The 20,034-nt window shown below is 44.6% G+C and overlaps 3 protein-coding genes across 3 annotated transcripts in view; all 3 read left to right on the top strand.

Moving 5' to 3' along the window:
* The window catches only part of LOC144697337 (uncharacterized), a 290,314-nt gene that overhangs the window by 83,648 nt on the left and 186,632 nt on the right, over positions 1-20,034 (top strand). The gene's annotated exons all lie outside the window — the stretch shown is intronic.
* LOC144697059 (uncharacterized) overlaps positions 1-20,034 on the top strand; it is a 395,607-nt gene that overhangs the window by 275,959 nt on the left and 99,614 nt on the right. The window lies entirely within an intron of this gene.
* On the top strand, positions 12,210-14,203 carry LOC144697009 (uncharacterized). Its single transcript, XM_078568762.1, has one exon. The coding sequence runs from the start codon at positions 12,213-12,215 to the stop codon at positions 13,290-13,292; it is 1,080 nt and encodes a 359-aa protein (XP_078424888.1). The 5' UTR covers positions 12,210-12,212; the 3' UTR covers positions 13,293-14,203.

Below are 20,034 nucleotides of genomic sequence, written 5' to 3'. Positions count from 1 at the left end.
GAGCTGCTAGTTCAGCTACCTGATTCACTGCAGCAACCAGCCAATCTGTTCCTAATTCACAGGGCCTCTATTACTGCCTCTCGCCGCTGCTCGACAGGGTCAGGACTCAGCTGTACAGGAGGAGAGGGAAAGCAGGGCTCACAGTTACTGCCAGCCTCCACATTACACCGATTGTAACCATCACAGACATAGTGGTGGCCCAGGCGGTTACTATTAAAACAGTGAACTGGGGCATCCCTTCCTGGCACCAAGTCCCTGGATGGTCCAGGTTTCTGGTTGGTCGACGGGCCTTCGATGGCCCTACCTTAACCTTCCTGGGTGCTTGGGTCCATGGATCTGATTCCAGATTATATGGGAATGGAGGAGCAACTCATCCCAGGGCATTGTTTGAGTGTTATAAACACTCAATGCATTATGGACTAACAGCTTGAGCCCTTTCTGAAGAGGTTGTTGAAGCTCAGGGAATCAAAATGGTGACCCTGACCCTCCCTAGTGCACTGGTAACAGTCATGGAGCCTCTCTGTGAATACACTCAGGATTTCAGTGGGGGCCTGTTTGATGTTAACTGGAACCTGGTGAAAGTCAATATTCCCTTCGCCCAGGGCCTCCTTAGGTCAGTCTCTACCTCCCCGAGTGAGCCTTTGGTCAAAATGTCTCTGTCCATTTCTCATCTTAACTCTCGGGAACTTACAGCTAGGAGAATCTGTTTAAGGTCATCCTTCTCTAACTCCGCATGGGAAGTTTTAAAGATTTCCCACTATGGCGTGAGGAGGGTGTCAGTGTTCTTATCACCCCCTGCCACCCCCAACTCCTCTTTCAGAGTTCTAACCTGACCAGGGGAAAGGGGTCTGCGAGTGGTCAAGGTGATGACCTCTTCCCTGACCCCAGTGGACGAGGATGGCTCCTCACCATTCCCCACTCCCCATTCTATCAGGGTCTTAGCCTGTGCTGTGGCCCTGGCTCAGGTGATCACACAAACACACACACACACAAACACAATACCCCACCACCCACACACACACACACACAGTCACAGGCATTTCCTCATTGCATAGGAGAGGGGGAACTGCTTTCAACTATGTTATCCCAAAAAGAGCCAGGGTCACCTGTTCTGGTTTCGGAGACAGTAGCCACGAGTGCTGCTGCTGCTGATTTGTACCTGAAGCTGTCAGATTTTAACTAAACCCAGGGTGTTATCTGCTTTGGGGGAGATGACAGATTGTTACTGAACTAATCCCCTCAAATCCCCCCTTGAATCTTCCAACTGCTCACTCAGTTGGTTATATTCTGCCTATAACTCAATATTTTCTTCCAGTGTCTGCTCTAGTTATTTTTTCTTATATAACATTCTATCGTGTGCCTCCTGTTCCCAGCATAACTGATTGTGCCGGACAGCAATGCTCTCTTACTAACCATCACTTTCCTTTTGCAACTTATTGACAAGATCCCTTAACTCCTGTACTTTTTATTCAGTTGTAAGACACACGAGTGCACCGTGGGCAAACTGATTCTGGGTCTTCTGCAACTTAATGTTGCCTTTTTTGAACCTCTTCAGAAAGCCTATTGAGATATATTCGTAATCCCTGTCACACTCAAGACCAAAGAGCTGAACTCCAGAGGTGAGGTGAGAATGATTGCCCTTGACATCAAGGCTACTTTTGACAGAGTGTGGCACCAAGGAGCCCAGCAAAACTGAAATCAATGGGAATCAGGGGGAAAACTCTCCACTGGTTGGAGTCATACCTAGCACAAAGGAGGATGGTTGTGGTTGTTGGAGGTCAATCATCTCAGTTCCAGGACATCACTGCAGGAGTTCCTCAGGGTAGTGTCCTAGGCCCAGCCATCTTCAGCCGCTTCATCAATGACCTTCTTTCCATCTTAAGGTCAGATGTGGGATGTTTGCTGATGATTGCACAATGTTCAGCACCATTTACGACTCCTCAGATACTGAAGCAGTCCATGTTCAAACGCAGCAAGACATGGACAATATCCAGGTTTGGGCTGACAAGTGGCAAGTAACATTCGCGCCATACAAGTGTCAAGCAATGACTATCTCCAACAGGAGAGAATCTAACCATCACTCTTTGGCATTCATTGGCATTACCATCACAAAATCCCCCACAATCAACATCCTCAGGGTTAGCATTGGCCAGAAACAACTGGACTAGCCATATAAATACTGTGGTTACATGGGCAATTCAGAGGCTTGGAATCATGCAGGAAGTAACTCACCTCCTAACTCCCCAAAACCTGTCCACCATCTACAAGGAACAAGTCAGAAGTATGATGGAATACTCTCCAATTGCGTGGATGAGTGCAGCTCCCACAACACTCAAGAAGTGTGACACCATCCAGGAAAAAGCAGCCTTCATGATTGGCACCACATCCACAAACATTCACTCCCTCCACCACCGATGCACAGTAGCAGCAGTGTTCATATCTACAAGCTGCACTGCAGGAACTCACCAAGCCTCCTTAGGCAGCATCTTTCAACTCCACAACCACTACCATATAGGACAAGGGAAGCAGACACATGGGAACACCACCACCTGGAAACTCCCCTCCAAGCCACTCATCAACTCGACTTGGAAATATATCGCCGTTCCTTCACTGTTCCTGGGTCAAAACCTGGAACTCCCTCCCTAAAAGCACTGTGGGTGTACCTACATCACATAGACTGCAGCAATTCAAGAAGGTGGCTCACCATCACCTTCTCAGGGACAATTAGGGATGCGCAATAAATGCTGGCCCAGCCAGCGACGCCCACTTCCCACAAATGGATAAAAAACAATCACTTCTACAATTCCTAGGATATCTCTCACCCCCAGCATATATTTTCCCTGTCGGACCATCTATCAATCATTTCAGGAATATGCCAATATCAATGGATGCTCCTGGCTTAACTGAAGAAAATCTCTATCCACATTTAACTAAGGCCGTCGCTTCTCAGGCATGTGATCTCGATCACTGTGACCCCTCTCCTAACACCACTTTGGAAGATTTATGTCCGGGAGTTACAGATTACCCAAAAACAGGGTCAAGCTCATAAGTGATTTTAAAGTAGTTTCTTGGGAAGCAACAGCTTAGGTATGATCAATAAGCTAAATAGACAGGAAAAGCATTCGACCTGTGACAGGTGAGAATGGTTTACTGGTCCCAGAGGACAAATGGACAGATGACAGTGAGTGCTGGTCTCCGTAGTTGGTGGCGGCAGTCTCCTCTGAACAGTTAACTGGTGTGAGCCAAAGTGGGGTGCTGGGAGTGTGGGTGTTGTGCTGAAGACAGTATGCATCACTTTGAAATCTTTCTGCTCTCGAGAGCCTGTTTTAAACTTCACACAGTATTATGATCTGGTTAGGGACAGTGAACATTCTAAAAGAAATCAAATACCTTGTTTTAATCAATAGAACTATGCCACAAGATTTCTCTATTTTTTAAACAAAACCAACTTTATTGTATGTAAAAGAATTTTAAAAACAAGCGCTATTAACACAATAATATGGTTTATAACTATGTATGTTATGCACTCAGGTTTACTTCTTACTCCAAGAATTCTTTTTTAAGACACAATATTAAAGTTATTTACTTCTGTCGGGACCATCCATAAACATACCACAATTTCCTGGCGAATGCTCTTCAACTCCAGCTATTCTCAGAGGTAAAACTTTCATTTACCATTTCTTGACTACGGATGCCTAAGTCCCTTGTCCTGATCAAGTTTCAATAGTTCCAAGCTAATCTGTTTATTGCTTTCTTTACCACAAGACTCTGTGAGGATCACTGTAGATTCTACCACTAGCTTCAAACTAGGAAATCTTCCAGCTTCTGTTCCCTCCACAAAATTCAAACCGAGATTAAGTCTCACTTGCATTCCACACGATGAATGATGAAGTTAGTTTTTAAACTCTGTTTACAGCAAAGGCCTATTTAACTAATTTCCTTTGGCTATCTTCTCTCAATGCGCTGCAAAGCACGAGGTCCAAACTGCAATTAACTTTGCAAACACACAGATAAATTGAAACCAGAGAATCACCCTAAGTTCCCCCAACTCCATGACAACATAGCCTTTTCTGGGATGTCCTGAAACCAACCTTTATGTTAATTATCCCTCATATACAATCTCTTCTTTGATCTGATGAAGTAAATGGATTTTACAATTGTCCAAGATTTACTGACTGCTTTTAAACTAATTTAGCTCTAACTCCTAAAACAAAAACATCTCATTGGACTGCCCTTGTTTTTGTAAGGATTGCTGATGTCATGTCTCCAGCTCTTTAGCTAAGCAAGCCCACCTGCTACTTTATGATCTTACCTTCCAGCTGTTAACCTCTTAAGTCAACATTGCCCCAAATTTTTAATTTAGTAATAGACTCCAAGCTTGTTTGAATTCAATTTATCCTATTTTCTACAGTTAAGACGTTAATTCCCAAAACCAAAAACTATACTCTAAAACACACAAACCATGAACTAGATATCCGCTACAACAGGCAGCTTAAGTGTGGGCCATGAGAGCCAATCGTATCAGGGTTAGAAGTATCTTTTTAAGGGCCTGTCCTTGGCAGAGATAACAGGCCTGTCCTGTGTTTGTCACCCAGTAAGCTGCTATGGAAGCTTTCTTCATAAGAGAGAGTGAGCAATTTCTATAGTATTCTATAAATTTAAGATTTTATACATTTATTAGATGGCAATTTCTTACAGTCTGGTACTTGGATTGGACTTGTCTCCATTCCCACGCCAGGCGGGAGGGGTAACATTTGGAGAATTTCGATTATCCACCAATTCCCATTCCCCTTCTTTTTGATGGATAATGGAGGTGTCACTGTGTGCAATGTGCAAGTCAGTAAGAATTATCAGCAAGGATTAATCAGCACTTTCTAATTGGAGATGTTAATCAGTGGAACCTCTCAGGCATTGAATTGTACAGCTCGTACCAAAGATCACTTTAGGATTGAAGTAAAAGTTCATGATCTTATTCTAAACTAATTTCTGGTGAGGGTTCCTGAATTGAGGGGGAAGATCACAGACAGCCGTTCTTAAAAGTATCCTGCAGCCCCGAGAACACAATCAGCTATAGGTCCAGAATATTAAACTCCAGCCAAGTTACAGGGGTTATTAACATCAGCAGAAACAAACCTGACATTGTCAGACTATCAATCCTGGATGCGATTATCAGCTGCAATAATAGCAGAATCCAACCCCTGCAGTCACTTGTGACCTCGCTGATGTTTCAGCAGTTGGGATGAATCAATGTATCCCTTCCCACACTCGGAGCAGGTGAACGGCCTCTCCCCAGTGTGAACTCGTTCGTGTCTCAGCAGTTGGCATGAATCAGTGAATCCCTTCCCACACATGGAGCAGGTGAACGGCCTCTCCCCAGTGTGAACTCGCTGGTGCACAATGAGACTGCCTGAATGCCTGGAGCTCTTTCCACAGTCAGTGCAGCTGAATGGTTTCTCCCCAGTGTGAACTCGCTGATGTTTCAGAAGGGTGGATGAAAGCCTAAAGCTCATTCCACAGGAAGTGCAGCTGAACGGTTTCACCTCAGTGTGAACTCGCTGGTGTGACACTAGATTAGATGAATTGATGAATCCCTTCCCACACACGGAGCAGGTGAATGGCCTCTCCCCGGTGTGAACTCGCCGGTGTAATGTTAGATTGTATGACTGAATGAATCTTTTCCCACACACTGAACAGGTGAATGGCCTCTCCCCAGTGTGAACTCGCTGGTGTAATGCTAGGTTGGATGACTGAGTGAATTCCTTCCCACACACGGAGCAGGTGAACGGTCTCTCCCCAGTGTGGATGCGTCGATGAGTTTCCAGCTTGGACGGGCAAGTGAATGCCTTTCCACAGTCCCCACATTTCCACGGTTTCTCCGTGGTGTCGGTGTCCTCGTGTCTCTCCAGGTTGGACAATCAATTGAAGCCTCATCCACACACAGAACACGTGTACGATTTCTCCCCGCAGTGAATGGTGTGATGTCTTTCAGGCTGTGGAACTGGTTAAGGCTCTTTCCACAGTCAGTGCACTGGAACACTCTCACTCGGGTGTGTGAGTCTCAGTGCTTTTCCAGTCACACTGATGTTTGAAATCTTTTCCCACAGGAAAAACAGACAAACATTTCTCCTTCCACAGTCAACAGTATTCAATTCCTAATGAATCAAATGACTCTGTCAGATCTTGGATGTGATGTTTGCTTTGAGTTTCCCGTCTGCAAATCCTCTCCTAATATCCTGTAAAAGGGGTTTACAAAAGTCATCACTGTAAGTCCAGGACAAAAACTCAGAACAGACAATTCTAATTCCTATGGAACATTTTTCTTCTCATGTTCTCCCAAAGCCACAGATCTCCATCCCATATCCTCTCCCTCCTCCCTGTGCTGAAATCCGAATAAAGTGTTGGATAATCCTTTCCACATCCTTTCAACAAATTTGTACAACTAGAGATAACAATATTTTTGATGATTCACTTCATTCATGACTTGTGACAAAACATTAATCTGAAAAACCCTGACCGACCAAACAGAATAGCAGACATTAACCTTGTGTCCAGAACTCAGTGCGGAGATTTTATGAGCAATTTTCCAAACTTCCCAGGGTTTCCTTCCTTCTTTCTCTCCCCCTCTAACTAAGTTAAACCTGGTATCAGTCTCAGGGCCTATTCTGGATCCTGGTTCTCTTCCTGCTGACTAATTAACTCCAGTAAAAAATTGAGAAGACTGAAGCCACTGTTTTTGGTCCCTGCTCCAATTTCCATTTCCCAATGACCAACTCCATCCCTCTCCCTGGCAATACTCTGAGATTAAGCCAGTCTGTTTACAACCTTGGTGTCACATTTGATCCCGAGGTGAGTTTCTGACTTCATATCCGTGCCATCGCTAAGGCTGCCTTTTTCCAAGTCCGTAACATTGCCTGACCTGTCTCAGCACATCTGCTGCTGAAACACTCATCCACACCTTCATCACCTCCAGACTCGACTGTTCCAATTCACTCTGGCTGGTCTCGCACATTTTACCTTCTGTAAACTTGAGGCCACCCAAAAGTCTGCTGCCCGAGTCTGAACTCGCAGAAAGTCCCATTCCCCTAGCACCCCTGTGCTCCCTGACTTGCATCGGCTCCCAGTCAAGCAATGCCTTGATTTTAAAATGCTCAACCTTGAATTTGAATCCCTCCATGGCCTCGTCCCTCCCTATCTCTATAATCTCCTCCAGTCGCACAGCCCTCCGAGATATCTGTGTTGCTCTAATTCTGACCTCTTGTACATTCCCTATTATAATCGCTCCAACTCTGGTCGCCATGTCTTCAGTTCCCTCAGCCCCAAGCTCTGGAATTCCCTCCCTACATCTCTCCGTCTCCACCTCACTTTCCTCCTTTCAGACGCTTTTTAAAACCTACCTCTTTGACCAAGCTTTTGGTCACCTGCCCTCATATCTCCTCATGTGTCTCGGTGTCACACTTTGTTCTATAATTTTCCTGTGAAATGCACTGGGATGGTTTCTGATGCTAAAGGCTCTATATAAATAGAAGTTGTTGTTGTTGACTGTAACCCTGACCTGATTTACAACAACCCATTGACTTCACACCAAACTCTCTCTTTGATTTTTTGCCTCCTGCGGGTTTGCAGCCTCTATAAAGATGGTGACCGTTAACTCAGGCCTGTCGCCGGGAGAAGCCGCAGCTGTTTCCCTTCCGCTCGAAACAAACGCGGGACCAGAAACTCCTTATTGAGATTTGGGGCCGACAAGCCTCACTTCAGCTACAGCATTAGCACTGCGCATGCTTCAACTCACAAAGCCCAGTGATTGATGGCAGCTCCGGACCAATAGGAAGAGGGAGCGGGACTGGAGGCCCGCGAGGCAGCGTCAGGTCCTCCAATCAATCGGAGTGAATGAGGGGCGGGGCTAATCACGGATCTCCCTCACTGGCTAAAACTCAGCATCATTATGAAAGCTGATTTGTCATGAATTCCAGCCGGAAACTGGACTTTTTCTTCGCGGTGACAGGCCCGGGGGCAGCCAGCTCACTGGCCGCCATCTTGCGAGTGGGAGTCAGGGCGGATCAGGGAGACGGGGCTTACTCCCCGGTGACAAGCCCGGGTTACCCGGGCAACCGGCCGCCGCCATCTTGTGCTGAGGGTTTTCCATCCGGGTCTTTAGTGAAGGAATGGACAATGAGCTGGAGTCAGTTTGAAAACTGTTCAGAGGAAGGTCTGAAGTCAGATTTACATCCAGATACCTGTAAGGACAATAAAGTTTACATCAATTATGTGTTTAAAATGAAATCAGAATGCTGGAAATACTCAGTTCTGAAGAAGAATCGTATTGGATTGGACATGTTAAATCTGTTTCTCTCTCTTCACAGAAGCTGCCAAACCTGCTGAGGATTTCCAGAACTTTCTGTTTTTATCTCAGATTTCCAGCATTCACAGTATTTTACTAAAATTATGTTTTTCTAAAAATTTGTTGCATGACCAGTTAAGAGTAAAATGATTTCTACCATTTAAATGTACAAATAATTTATTATTTATATTTATTTATTTAACTGAAACTCGGCTGTTCAGGAACAATGTCAGAAATCACTTCACAGAAAATATAGTGGAAATTTGGAATTCTGTTGAGATTCGGTCATTTTTTAAAAAAATTAGTTAATGGGATGTGGGCTTCACTGGCTGGGCCAGCATCTTTTGTTCATCCCTGGTTGCCCTTGAGAAGGTGGTGCTGAGCTGCCTTCTTGAACCGCTGCAGTCCATGTGCTGTAGGTACACCCACAGTGCTGTTAGGGAGAGAGTTCCAGGATTTTGACCCAGTGACAGTGAAGGAACGGTGATATATTTCCAAGTCAGGATGGTGAGTGGCTTGGAGGGGAATTTCCAGGTGATGGTGTTCCCGTGTGTCTACTCCCCTTGTCCATCCAGATGGCACTGGTCATGGGTTTTGAATATACTACCTAAGGAGCCTTGGGGAGTTCCTGCAGTGCATCTTGTAGGTGGTGGACAGGCTTTGGGGAGTCAGGAAGTGAATTACTCACCGCAGGACTCCGAGCCTCTGATCTGCTCTTGTAGCCACAGTATTTATATGGATAGTCGAGTTCAGTTTCTGTCAATGGTATCCCACAGGATGTTGATAGTGGGGGATTCAGCAATGGTAATGCCACTGAATGTCAAGGCTTGATGGTTCGATTTTCTCCTGTTAGAGATGGTCATTGCCTGGCACTTCTGTGACGCAAATGTTATTTGCCACATGTCAGCCCAAGCCTGGATATTGTCCAGGTCTTGCTGCATTTGGACATGGACTGCTTCAGTATCGGAGGAGTTGCGAATGGTGCTGAACATTGTGCAATCATCAGCGAACATCCCCACTTCTGCCCTTATGATGGAAGGAAGGTAATTGATGAAGCAGCTAAAGATGGTTGGGTCGAGGACACTACCCTGAGGAACTCCTGCAGTAATGTCCTGGAGCTGAGATGACTGATCTCCAACAACTACAACCATCTTCCTTTGTGCTAGGTATTGAAATTTTAAAAACTGAGATGTCTGGACATTTATGAGGCAAGGATATTACCGGTTATGGAATCAACACAGTTTGATGGTTTTAACATACAGATAAGGCATCTGCTTACTGGAGCCCAATGTCTGAGGTTGGACTGATTCTGTTGTTATTTTGAAGGTGGTGTAGGCTTCCTGTCTGTTCTGTAGATTATCTCCACACCTGTTGGTAATGTGCTTGAGGTGAGATGCAGAGAGGAAAATAGAGAAGAGGGTTGGTGCAATGACACAGCCTTGTCTGATCCAAGTCTTCACTGAGATAGGGTCTGTGGTGGTTCCGTTGATGAGGATCACGGCTTTCCTGTCATTGTGGAGTAGAAGGATGGTGGCAAATTTCTGAGGGCAGCTGAATTTGAGGAGAATACTGCATAAAACTTCATGTTTGACAGTGTAAAAGACTTTTGTGAAGTTCAAGAAGGTCAAGTACAGTGGTTGGAGCTGTTTCTTGGATTTTTCTTGGATTTGCCACACAGTGAAGATTATGTCTGTAGTGCGTCTCGATACAGAAAACCTGCACTGTGACTCTGGAAGGAGCTCTTTGGCAATTGGGAGGAGGTGATTGAGGAGAATCCTTGCAATGATTTTCCCTGTGGCAGACAGCAGGGAGACTCCTTTGTAATTATCACATTTGGGTTTGTCTCTCTTCTTGAATACATCACAGTGTCCCAGAGAACCCCCGGCATGCATCCCTCTTCCCAATGAGGACTGTGAGGTTATGCAGCCGGGCCAGGAATGTAACTCCGCCGTGTTTCAGCAGGGATTCCATCTGCTCCAGATCTTGTTGTTTTCCAGCTGTCAAGTGGCTTTTTCACTTTCACTCTGGACCGTGGTAGCACCAAGACTAAGCTAGACGGGTTATTGAGGATTGGAATTGAGGACATTCAAGTCAAAGACAGAGTCTTGGTTTAGGAGTTCTCCAAGATGTTCTCTCCAGTGAGTACTGACCTCCTCCCTCTCCCTGAAGAAGTTCCTTCCATACATGGCTCTCAGTGGGGTGGCCCCTGAGCGTTTGGGTCATGGATGGTCTTGGCAGCGCTGATAAAACCACGCATGTCGTTTGTGTCCGTGAGTTGTTGGCTCTCCTGTGCACTTTCTACCCACCGTTTTTTATCTGTTTTGTGGGTTTTAACACCTCCTGTCGACCACGAAATCCAGGAAAATGTGGATTGTTTTCCATATCTTGGCAGCCTCTTTTTGACGAAAGCAGGCATAACTGATTAAATATATCATCACCTCTAATATTCCAGCTCAGCCTTCGGCCGAATGAGGAGATGAGTATTTGAGGATGAAGATCTCAATTCAAGACAGTGATCATGGTTTACTGGGCAGCAGTGACCCCCACACTCCTAAAGGCTTCAGAGGCTTGGACAACCTAGAGCACGCACCTCAGAGCACTGGAGAAGTACCACCAGTGGTGCCTTCACAAGATCCTTCAAATCTTGTGACGAGAAAGTTGGTGTCCTCTCCCAAGCCAACATGCCCAGCATTGAGGCACTAACCACTCAAAACCAGCTCTGCTGTGCAGGACATGTTGTTCGTATGCCTGACAGCAGATTCCAGGAGCAACTGTTCTACTTGGAACTGAGCCACATCAGGAGACTCCCAGGATAACAAAGGAAACATTTAGGTATGTCCTCAAAGCATCATTGGAGGGACCAAACATCCCCGCAGTCTCATAGGAGTCCCTGGATTGTGTCCGCCCAAACTGTAGAAGGTTTATTTGTGAAGGCACCAAACACATTGAAAGACTTCACCGAAAGTATGCAGGGGCAAGGTTGGGGCATCAGAGAGCACACGACCCACCAACACCTTATCCATCCAACCCTTCAATCACCACATGCCCGCATGTGACAGAGTCTGCTGAATACGCCTGGACTTATCAGCCATCTCCAAATCCATTGAGAGAGAATGGAAGCAAGTCATCCTCAATCCTGAGGGACTTAAGAAAGGGAGTCAGGATGAATCAGAGGAGTGGGAGGAGTGGGGCTTCCTCAGTGACAGGCCCAGGTCACCCAGGCAACTGGCCATCATGTTGGGAGAGGCATTTTCAGCCAGCAGGGTGCATGGATGACCATCTTGATGAGGGAACAGAGAGTGGGCAGAGCTTCAGGGTTCCAGTGACCAGGAAAGAAATGACTGACTGATTCACTTTACTCTGCACACAGGAGCTGGAGAACTGAACCCAGTCAGAGTTGAGAGAGGGAGAAAACTGGGAGTGGAAGAAAGAAATGGTGGAGATGGTGGCATGGGTTTAGATTTCAGCCCAGGGATGGGGGAGGATTGTCTGGGACGGGGATTTACAGCTTTGTGGGGAAAATGTTCCATAGAAACTAGAATTGTCTGTTTTGAATTTCTGCCTTATTCTTACAGTGATGATGATTTTTGAAAACTCCATTTCCAAGCATTAGAACTGGAGTATTTACAGACAGGAAACTCAAACCCTTCAAGATTTAACAGAGTCACTCAATTCATCAGGACCTGAATTCCATCAGACTTTGAATGTGGAAGGAGAAATGTTTGTCTGCTCTGTCTGTGGGATGATTTCAAACATTAGTGTGGCTGGAAAAGCGCTGGTGTGAGTGCTGCAGGGAACTAACTGTGGAAAGAGCTTTAATCAGTGTCACAGCTTGAAAAAGCATTGCACCGTTCACAGCGGGGAGAAACCTTATATGTGTCCTGTATGTGAACAAGGCTTCAACCTATCATTCAACCTGGAGAGACACAAGGACACCTGCACCACGGAGAAACCGTGGAAATGTGGCAACTGTGGGAAGGGCTTCAGATCCCCATCTGTGTTGGAAATTCATCGACGCAGTCACACCGGGGAGAGGCCGTTCACCTGCTCCGTATGTGGGAAGGGATTCACTCAGTTATCCAGCTTACATACCCACCAGCGAATTCACACTGGGGAGAGACCATTTAAATGTCCAGATTGTGGGATGTGCTTTAAAAGCTCCGGGGAACTGAGGTCCCATCAACGTGTTCACACTGACGAGAGACCGTTCATATGCACTCGCTGTGGAACTGGATTCAAGCGATCATCTCAACTCAATGCGCACCAGCAAGTTCACACTGGGGAGAGACCATTCATTTGCTCTGAATGTGGGAAGGGATTCACTCAGTTATCACACCTGCTGACACACCAGGGAGTTCACTCTGATGTGAGAACTTTTAAATGTTCTGACTGTGAAAAGAGCTTTCAAAGCAGCAGTGATCTGCTGAGACACCGACGCACTCACACTGAAGAGAGGTCATTCACCTGCTCCGAGTGTGGGAAGGGATTCCCAGATTCCTCCAATCTGATTAAGCACCAACAAATTCACAGTGGCGAGAGACCATTCATCTGCTCTGAGTGTGGGAAGGGATTCACTCAGTCATACCACCTACTGTCACACCAGCACACTCACACTGGGGAGAGGCCATTCATCTGCTCCGAGTGTGGGAAGGGATTCGCTCGGTCATTCACACTGTTGATACATCAGCGCACTCACACTGGGGAGAAGCCGTACACCTGTTCAAAGTGTGGGAAGGGATTCAGTGTATCAACTACCCTGCTGGCACACCAGCGAGTTCACACTGGGGAGAGGCCGTTCACCTGCCCCGACTGTGGGAAGAGATTCATTTGGTCATCTCATTTGCACAGACACCAACGCACTCATAGTGGGGAGAGGCCGTTCACGTGCTCTGTGTGTGGGAAGGGATTCACTCGGTCATCCCACCTGCGGAGACACCAGCGAGTTCATGAGTGACTGCAGGGGTTGGATTCTACTGTTTCTGCTGCTGTCAATCACATCCAGGATTGAACATGTGGGTTAATCCTGAGGTGTGTCAGAAATGTGTCCCAGCTGCTCTCTTCTATGGTTCAGAGCTCCTTGAAACGGAACAGAAGGCTCCTTTACAACTGTGTTTAGAGGCAGGAAGAACAATGGTGAATGCTGGAAACCTGCGGTCAAATCAGAGGCTGGTGTAAAAGTGTGATTTGTTCCTGACTGAAAGTGAAACAGCAGGTTTAAGTTTCCACTCTGAAAATGATTGTGATGATTGTCATGAAGCTATTAATGTATATAATGTTATTGGAATTTTTTTTTTAAATAGAGGTTTAGCCTGTGTGCATGTGCCTCAATTGGATTCAAGCCAGCGAGTCTGGGTGCTTTGATGGATATTAGTTTTGAGATGTAAGCAGAGAAGTCGAGGTACATTTGCATTTTGTTGAATAGAGCATTCAAGAAGGAAAGTGAAATCTTGCACCTAGCCAGCAGACATCAAGCAATATGTTTATATTACTAATAAAATTGGCACTATGAAAAGGGGTTTTATTGTTAGAAGAGATGGAGTTCAAAAGGGCTGGTGATACAATGAGAATTTACATTCAATGAGATGTGCCGGGTATAACAGAAGGCAGTTTTGTGTGTGCAGGGCAGAGGCATGTATCATAAAAACCAGCTGTAAGCCTACAACTGTCTGCAAAGGAACCAAAGTGAAAGGAACCTCATTTTGAATTTGTAAGGTGAAAATGCTTTGCCTGGTGTCTGCTTAAAGTCTTAGGGTTGTTGTTGCCTTAGTGCAGATTAGTTTGGGAATTTGTTTTAAGTTATGATAGTAATTTGTAGCCATGTGTACATTTTTAACTTGTGTAAATTAATAAATGTCTCATGTAGCTTGATATAAAAACCTCCCTAGAACTGGTGGTGTTATTCCTGAATTTAGAGTTACAAGTCAAATCATACCACTTAAAGAACTGTCATAACCTATTTTTTAAAGTCTCCCTCTAGGATTTTAAATAGCTGCTGTGTCATAACATAATTATGGTACGAGAATTGAAAATGTTTGTGTGACGTTCCTGAGTCTACCAATGAAAGGCAATAACAACAACAGGTTGCATTTATATAGAACCTTTAACAAAGTAAAACATGCCAAGGTGCTTCACAGATGATTAAAAACCTGGTCAAAGAGGTAGATTCTAAGAAGCGTTTTAGAGGAGGAGACAGAGAGAGGTTTAGGGAGGGAATTCAAGAGCTCGAGACTTCGGAAGCTGAAAGCACGGCCACCAATGGTGGAGTGATGGAGGTGGGGTAGTGAGGAAGGGGTCAGAATTGGCGAAGCATAAGGTGCTCGGAGGGTCGTAGGGCTGGAGGAGGTTCCAGAGACGGTCTGTCATGGAGAGAGTGGCTGCCTCCATGGAGCTTCAAGCACGGCTCTGAAATGGGCCCATGCAGGTCATGACCACGGCAGTGCAGGAGATGTCTGCTGCCTTAAACAGGAAGACAGACACTGTATCTGTGACCTTACAACATGTCACTGATCTCCACCAAGCTGGTCTCTGCAGCAGAAATGGAGGAATGATGTGACCCTGGTCCAATAGAGGGATGATGGACAAAGGAGACATGTTAAGTGGGAACTCCGCTCAAAGCATTCCCATTCTCAATCATTACCCCTCCCAACCACCACCACCCCGCCCCAGGCAGTAACCTACATGCTGCCCCCATCTCCCGACGCGCTGCCCCTGGCTCTCCCCAGCTGAATCTGCCCCTGCACAGGTACAGGTGGATCAGTCTGGACCCTGAGGGGCTCTGAAACCCAGAGGGTGGAGACCACAAGCCTCTTGGCAGTGAGAGCAGGGATGTCAGCAGCCTGTCTCTCCCTCTGCTGAAACCACACAGGATGCACCACGGAGAAGCAATAGGAAGGGTCTGGGCTGGAAATTGTAATTCACCAAGGGTGCACAGGGGCGTTTGATAAAATATTAATTTCCTTTTTAAATAATGGCACAGAAAATGTATTGATTGGAACCACTTCCAGCTCTTGTCCATTCTGACATCCCGAGGGCCAGCTCACCCTCTCACTGGGTTCATGCTGAATGTCAATCCAGGCTGGGTGCCATTGGGTGGATGTGCAGTGGGTGGATGAGTGGGTGAAGGAATGTTCAGTGAACAGGGAGGGGGAGGGGGGTTGGTGCTGGTGGTGGGAAGTGATCATCCTGAAGGAGTCCCACCTGAAACAGTGACCAATCATTTATCACTTTGAAATGATTGAGCTGCTGTGTATTCTGTTCTTTTAGTTTTCCAGGATTTATATATATGTTTTCTTTTTATGAAAACATTCTTGTTGTAACACTGAAATCCAGAGAATTTCATATCTGTTAAAGTCAATCCCCATTGAGTACACAGGAGGACTCAACTGGTCCTAACATTTCATGCTATCAATAAACAAAGATCTTACAAGGTGTTTATATGAGGAATTGCTTTTCTTTGAGACCAGGGACTATGTCCCAAAGTTCAGATTTAGGCCTTGAGCTTGGGCTATCAGGCCCACATACATGGAGCACCATTACCCAATGTCCTTCATCCCTGATTTTAATCACTCCATCATTGGTGGCTGTGCCTTCAGCTGCCTGGACCCTAAGCTCTGGAATTTCCTCCCTAAACCTCTCCACCTTTCTACTTCACTTTCCTCCTTTAAGACACTCCTTATAACCGACCTCTTTGACCAAGCTTTTGGTCATCTGGCCTAATATATCGTTCCGCTCATGTGAAACTCCATGGGATATTTTATCATGTTAAAAAGCTCTATATAAATATAAGATGTTGCAGTTGTAGCTCAGTCAGACCCAATCACTTGCTGAGTGAGTGAATCTGTATAAATGTAACTCAGTCACAGCTTGTGTCATAGTTCAGTGAGATCCCTTACTGAGTAAGTCTGTATCAATGTAACTCATACACACAGCTTGTTTGAACAGACCTGGGGAGAAGGAAGCTCTGAACTAATCACTGGACTCCCTGATCTCCACAATTGGGAAAAGGTGATTCTTTCCAAATATTCAAAAATACATTTATCAAAGATGATTTCTTGTTGTGAGCTGCATTATTTGGTAAGATTAGAGTGAAGTAGTGGGATTGATCCACAGCCTGAGTCACCAGCTTAAGGACAGGAAGAGAGAGAATCTGGAGAGGAGAAAAGAATAAGTAGGAGACTGGACGCTGAATCTGGAAAAATGAGCAGAGAGGGAGTGTGTGGGACAGAGATTTATAGATTTGGGGGAATGAGAGGCAAAAATGTTCCATAAAAACTAGAATTGCCTGTTCTGAATTTCTATCCTGTATTTAGAGTTGATGACTTATGTAAACTCCTTTTACAGGATATTAGAAGTGGATGATTTACAGACAGGAAACTCAAAACAAAAATTTCAACAAGATCTTATAGAATCACTTAATTCATTTATGGTTGGCTTCTTATTGTGGAAGGAGAAATGTTTGTTCTGTCTGTGGGAAAATTACAATCACCAGGGAAGTGGTACTTAGCAAATTGATGGAGCTGTGGGCTGACAAATCCCTGGGGCCTGATGGACTTCATCCTAGGGCCTTAAAAGAAGTGGCATGTGAGATAGTTTATGCCTTTGTTTTAATTTTCCAAAGTTCCCTAGGTTCCAGGAAGATTCCATTCAATTGGAAAATAATAAATGTAACTCCTTTAGTCAAAAAGGGAGACAAAAAGCAGAAAACTGCATATCAGTTAGTTTAACATCTGTCATAGGGAAAATGTTAGCAGGTATGATCAAAGGCGTGAGAAAGATTCAAGGTTATCAGGCAGAGTCAACAAGGTTTTGAGCAAGGAAATCATGTTTAACAAATTTTTTGGAGCTTTTTGAAGCAGTCGCATGTGCTGTGGATAGAGGGGAACCAGTGGATCTACTTAGATTTCCAGAAGGCATTTGATAAGGTGTCACTTCAAAGGTTCTTGCAGAAAATAAAAACCCATGGTGTATGGGGTAACATATTGGCATGGATAGAAGATTGGCTAGTTAACAGGAAAGATGACAGGATGTAACAAGTGGTGTGCCACAGGGATCAGTGCTGTGGCCTCAACTTTTTACACTTTTTATAAGTGACTTGGATGAAGGGACTAAAGGTATGGTTGCTAAATTTGCTGATGACACAAAGATAGGAAAGTAAGTTGTGAAGAGGACATGAGGCTACAAACGGACACAGATAGGTTAAGTGAGTGGCCAAAGATCTGCCAAATGGAGTATAATGTGGGAAAATATGAAATTGTCCATTTTGACAGGAAGAATAAAAAAAGATTATTATCTAAATGGTGAGAGATTGCAGCGCTCTGAGATTTAGAGGGATCTGGGTGTCCTAGTGCATGAATCACAAAATGCTAGAATGCCGATATAACAAATAATGAGGAAAACTTTTTTTTTGTGAGGAGAATTGAAGATAAAAGTAGGGAGGTTATGCTTCAGTTGTACAGGACACTGGTGAGACCACATCTGGAGTAATGTATAAGGTATTGGTCTCCTTATTTAAGGAAAGATGTAAATGCATTGGAAGCAGTTCAGAGAAGGTTTACGAGACTAATACCAGGAATGGGCGGGTTGTCTTATGAGGAAAGGTTGGACAGGCTAGGCATGTATCCACTGGAGTTTAATTGTAAGAGGTGACTTGATTGAAACATATAAGATCCTGAGGGGTCTTGACAGGGTGGATTTGCAGAGGATGTTTCCTCTTGTGGGAGAATCTAGAACTAGGGGTCACTGTTTCAAAATAAGGGGTTGCCCATTTAGGACAGAGACGAGGAGAATTTTTTTCTCTCAGTGGGTTGTGAGTCTTTGAAACCCTCTCCCTCAAAAAGCAGTGGAAGCAGAGTCTTTGAATATTTTTTAAGGCAGAGCTAGATATATTCATGATTAACAAGGCGGGGGGGGGGGGGTGCATTTTATCAGGGGTAGGCAGGAATATGGGGTTGAGGTTACAATCAAATCAGCCATGATCTTATTGAATGGCAGAGCAGGCTCGAGGGGCAGAGTGACCTGCTCCTGTTCCTAATTTGTATGTAATACATTATAAAGGAACAACTGATCTCAAAGACAATCTCTTGTATGTGTGGTGGGTTTGTGCTGAATCAGTTTTAAAGGGGTTAAATGATATATGTTTTCTATATTGGACAATCACATTAAAATCAGAAACTCAGATATGGATTGGTGTTAGGTGGGAAGATCTGGATCAGTGTATTACTTTAGGAAGCCTTAAAACCAGATTGACAGTATTTCAGAACTGATTCCTGTGATAGCAGCAATCCCATTGCTATCTGTTGGTAAGACCGATGGAAATATTTAAAGTGGAGACCATAGGCATGTTGGATGATGGTGCACACAAGAAATTTGTGAACTATCTGAGGATAACTGTGAGGGGAAATGAAGGGATCTGGAAAGCAGCAGACACTTCATGTTGTTCCAGGAGAAGTGGGGCCTGGTTGTGTAGGTGTCAGGTTTTACACAGCACACGGTCAGCCTGTGGTTTCACCCTGGATGAAGAATCTCTGAATGGTCCCATTCAAATCACTCAATGGGATTCTCAGGAGCCACATCATCTGCTCAGAAAGCAGGTGGTTTGTGGTACAACGAACGAGAAACGGCACACACTCACAGACACCCACACGCAGAGACCGAAAAACACACACACCCTCAATGATGAACACACAACCACACATTTGTACTCAGAGAACCACATACTTCCTGTCCCATCAATTGGACAACACCAGCTGACTAATCCTGAGGATAAAGTATCAATATCTATAAGGCCATTATATTAGAGAAATTCAAGTCAACATTATCCTCCAGTGACTGATCAATTTTGTTCATACAATCCCACTATTTTCTCTAAATCTTAAATCAATATTGAACAACATCTGGGGCATAAGAAACAACAAACAATAATGTTGAGTGGTTTATTGTGACCCTGGGTGATCATCCCCGGTGGGAGATAGAGTAAAATACAGAACGACATCCCTGGATAATCACAGCATCTACTTTTATCCCGGTATTACAGATGATGCTAATTCCCCTTATATTGATGGTCCACTTGATGAAGAGAATTCTAAGACAGGTTATAAGGAGAAAGAATAGATTGAAATGTTTGCACTGACCAAGAGAAAGGCTTTGAAGCTACAGAAGGAAGAATTTTCCTGAGCCTCGAGGTGGGGAATGTAGACAGAGGGAGGCCAGGTGAGGAAGACCCGAGTAATTCTAATAACTTTATTCAACATTTCTCCATAGTAAAGACACCTACACACATTAAAACTAATGATCTGCAATAGAAACAGGTTCGAGGAGGTCATATTGAGGGTAAGATTAGAACCTGTGAATAGACATGAAGAGATTACTGATCTGAAAGGACAGACAGTGCATGTTCTCAGTTCGGTCTATAGTGTTAGGAGATGGACTGAATACAAAGATATTAAGTCTTTTAGAAGGAGATGAGATATTCATGTACAAATCATGAGAAAAGCAATGACAATATCACACAGACTCACTGAAGAGGATTACCTCAGTTACAAGATGATATGAGTTAATGTGTTCCATTTTGAAAAACAAATAACCAGAATGTGTTGACATGTTATCAAGTTAGTGAAATTTTCCTAAAGTCAAAAAGGATCAATACACAAAAGCTCGATGTCCTTGAACTTCAAGCAGACTGATCAGATTAGAATAAT

Source organism: Cetorhinus maximus, chromosome 23, assembly GCF_964194155.1.
Source record: "Cetorhinus maximus chromosome 23, sCetMax3.hap1.1, whole genome shotgun sequence".
NCBI lineage: Eukaryota > Metazoa > Chordata > Chondrichthyes > Lamniformes > Cetorhinidae > Cetorhinus > Cetorhinus maximus.
Note: the sequence above shows the minus strand (reverse complement) of the source record. Positions and strands in the feature narration are given on the sequence as shown.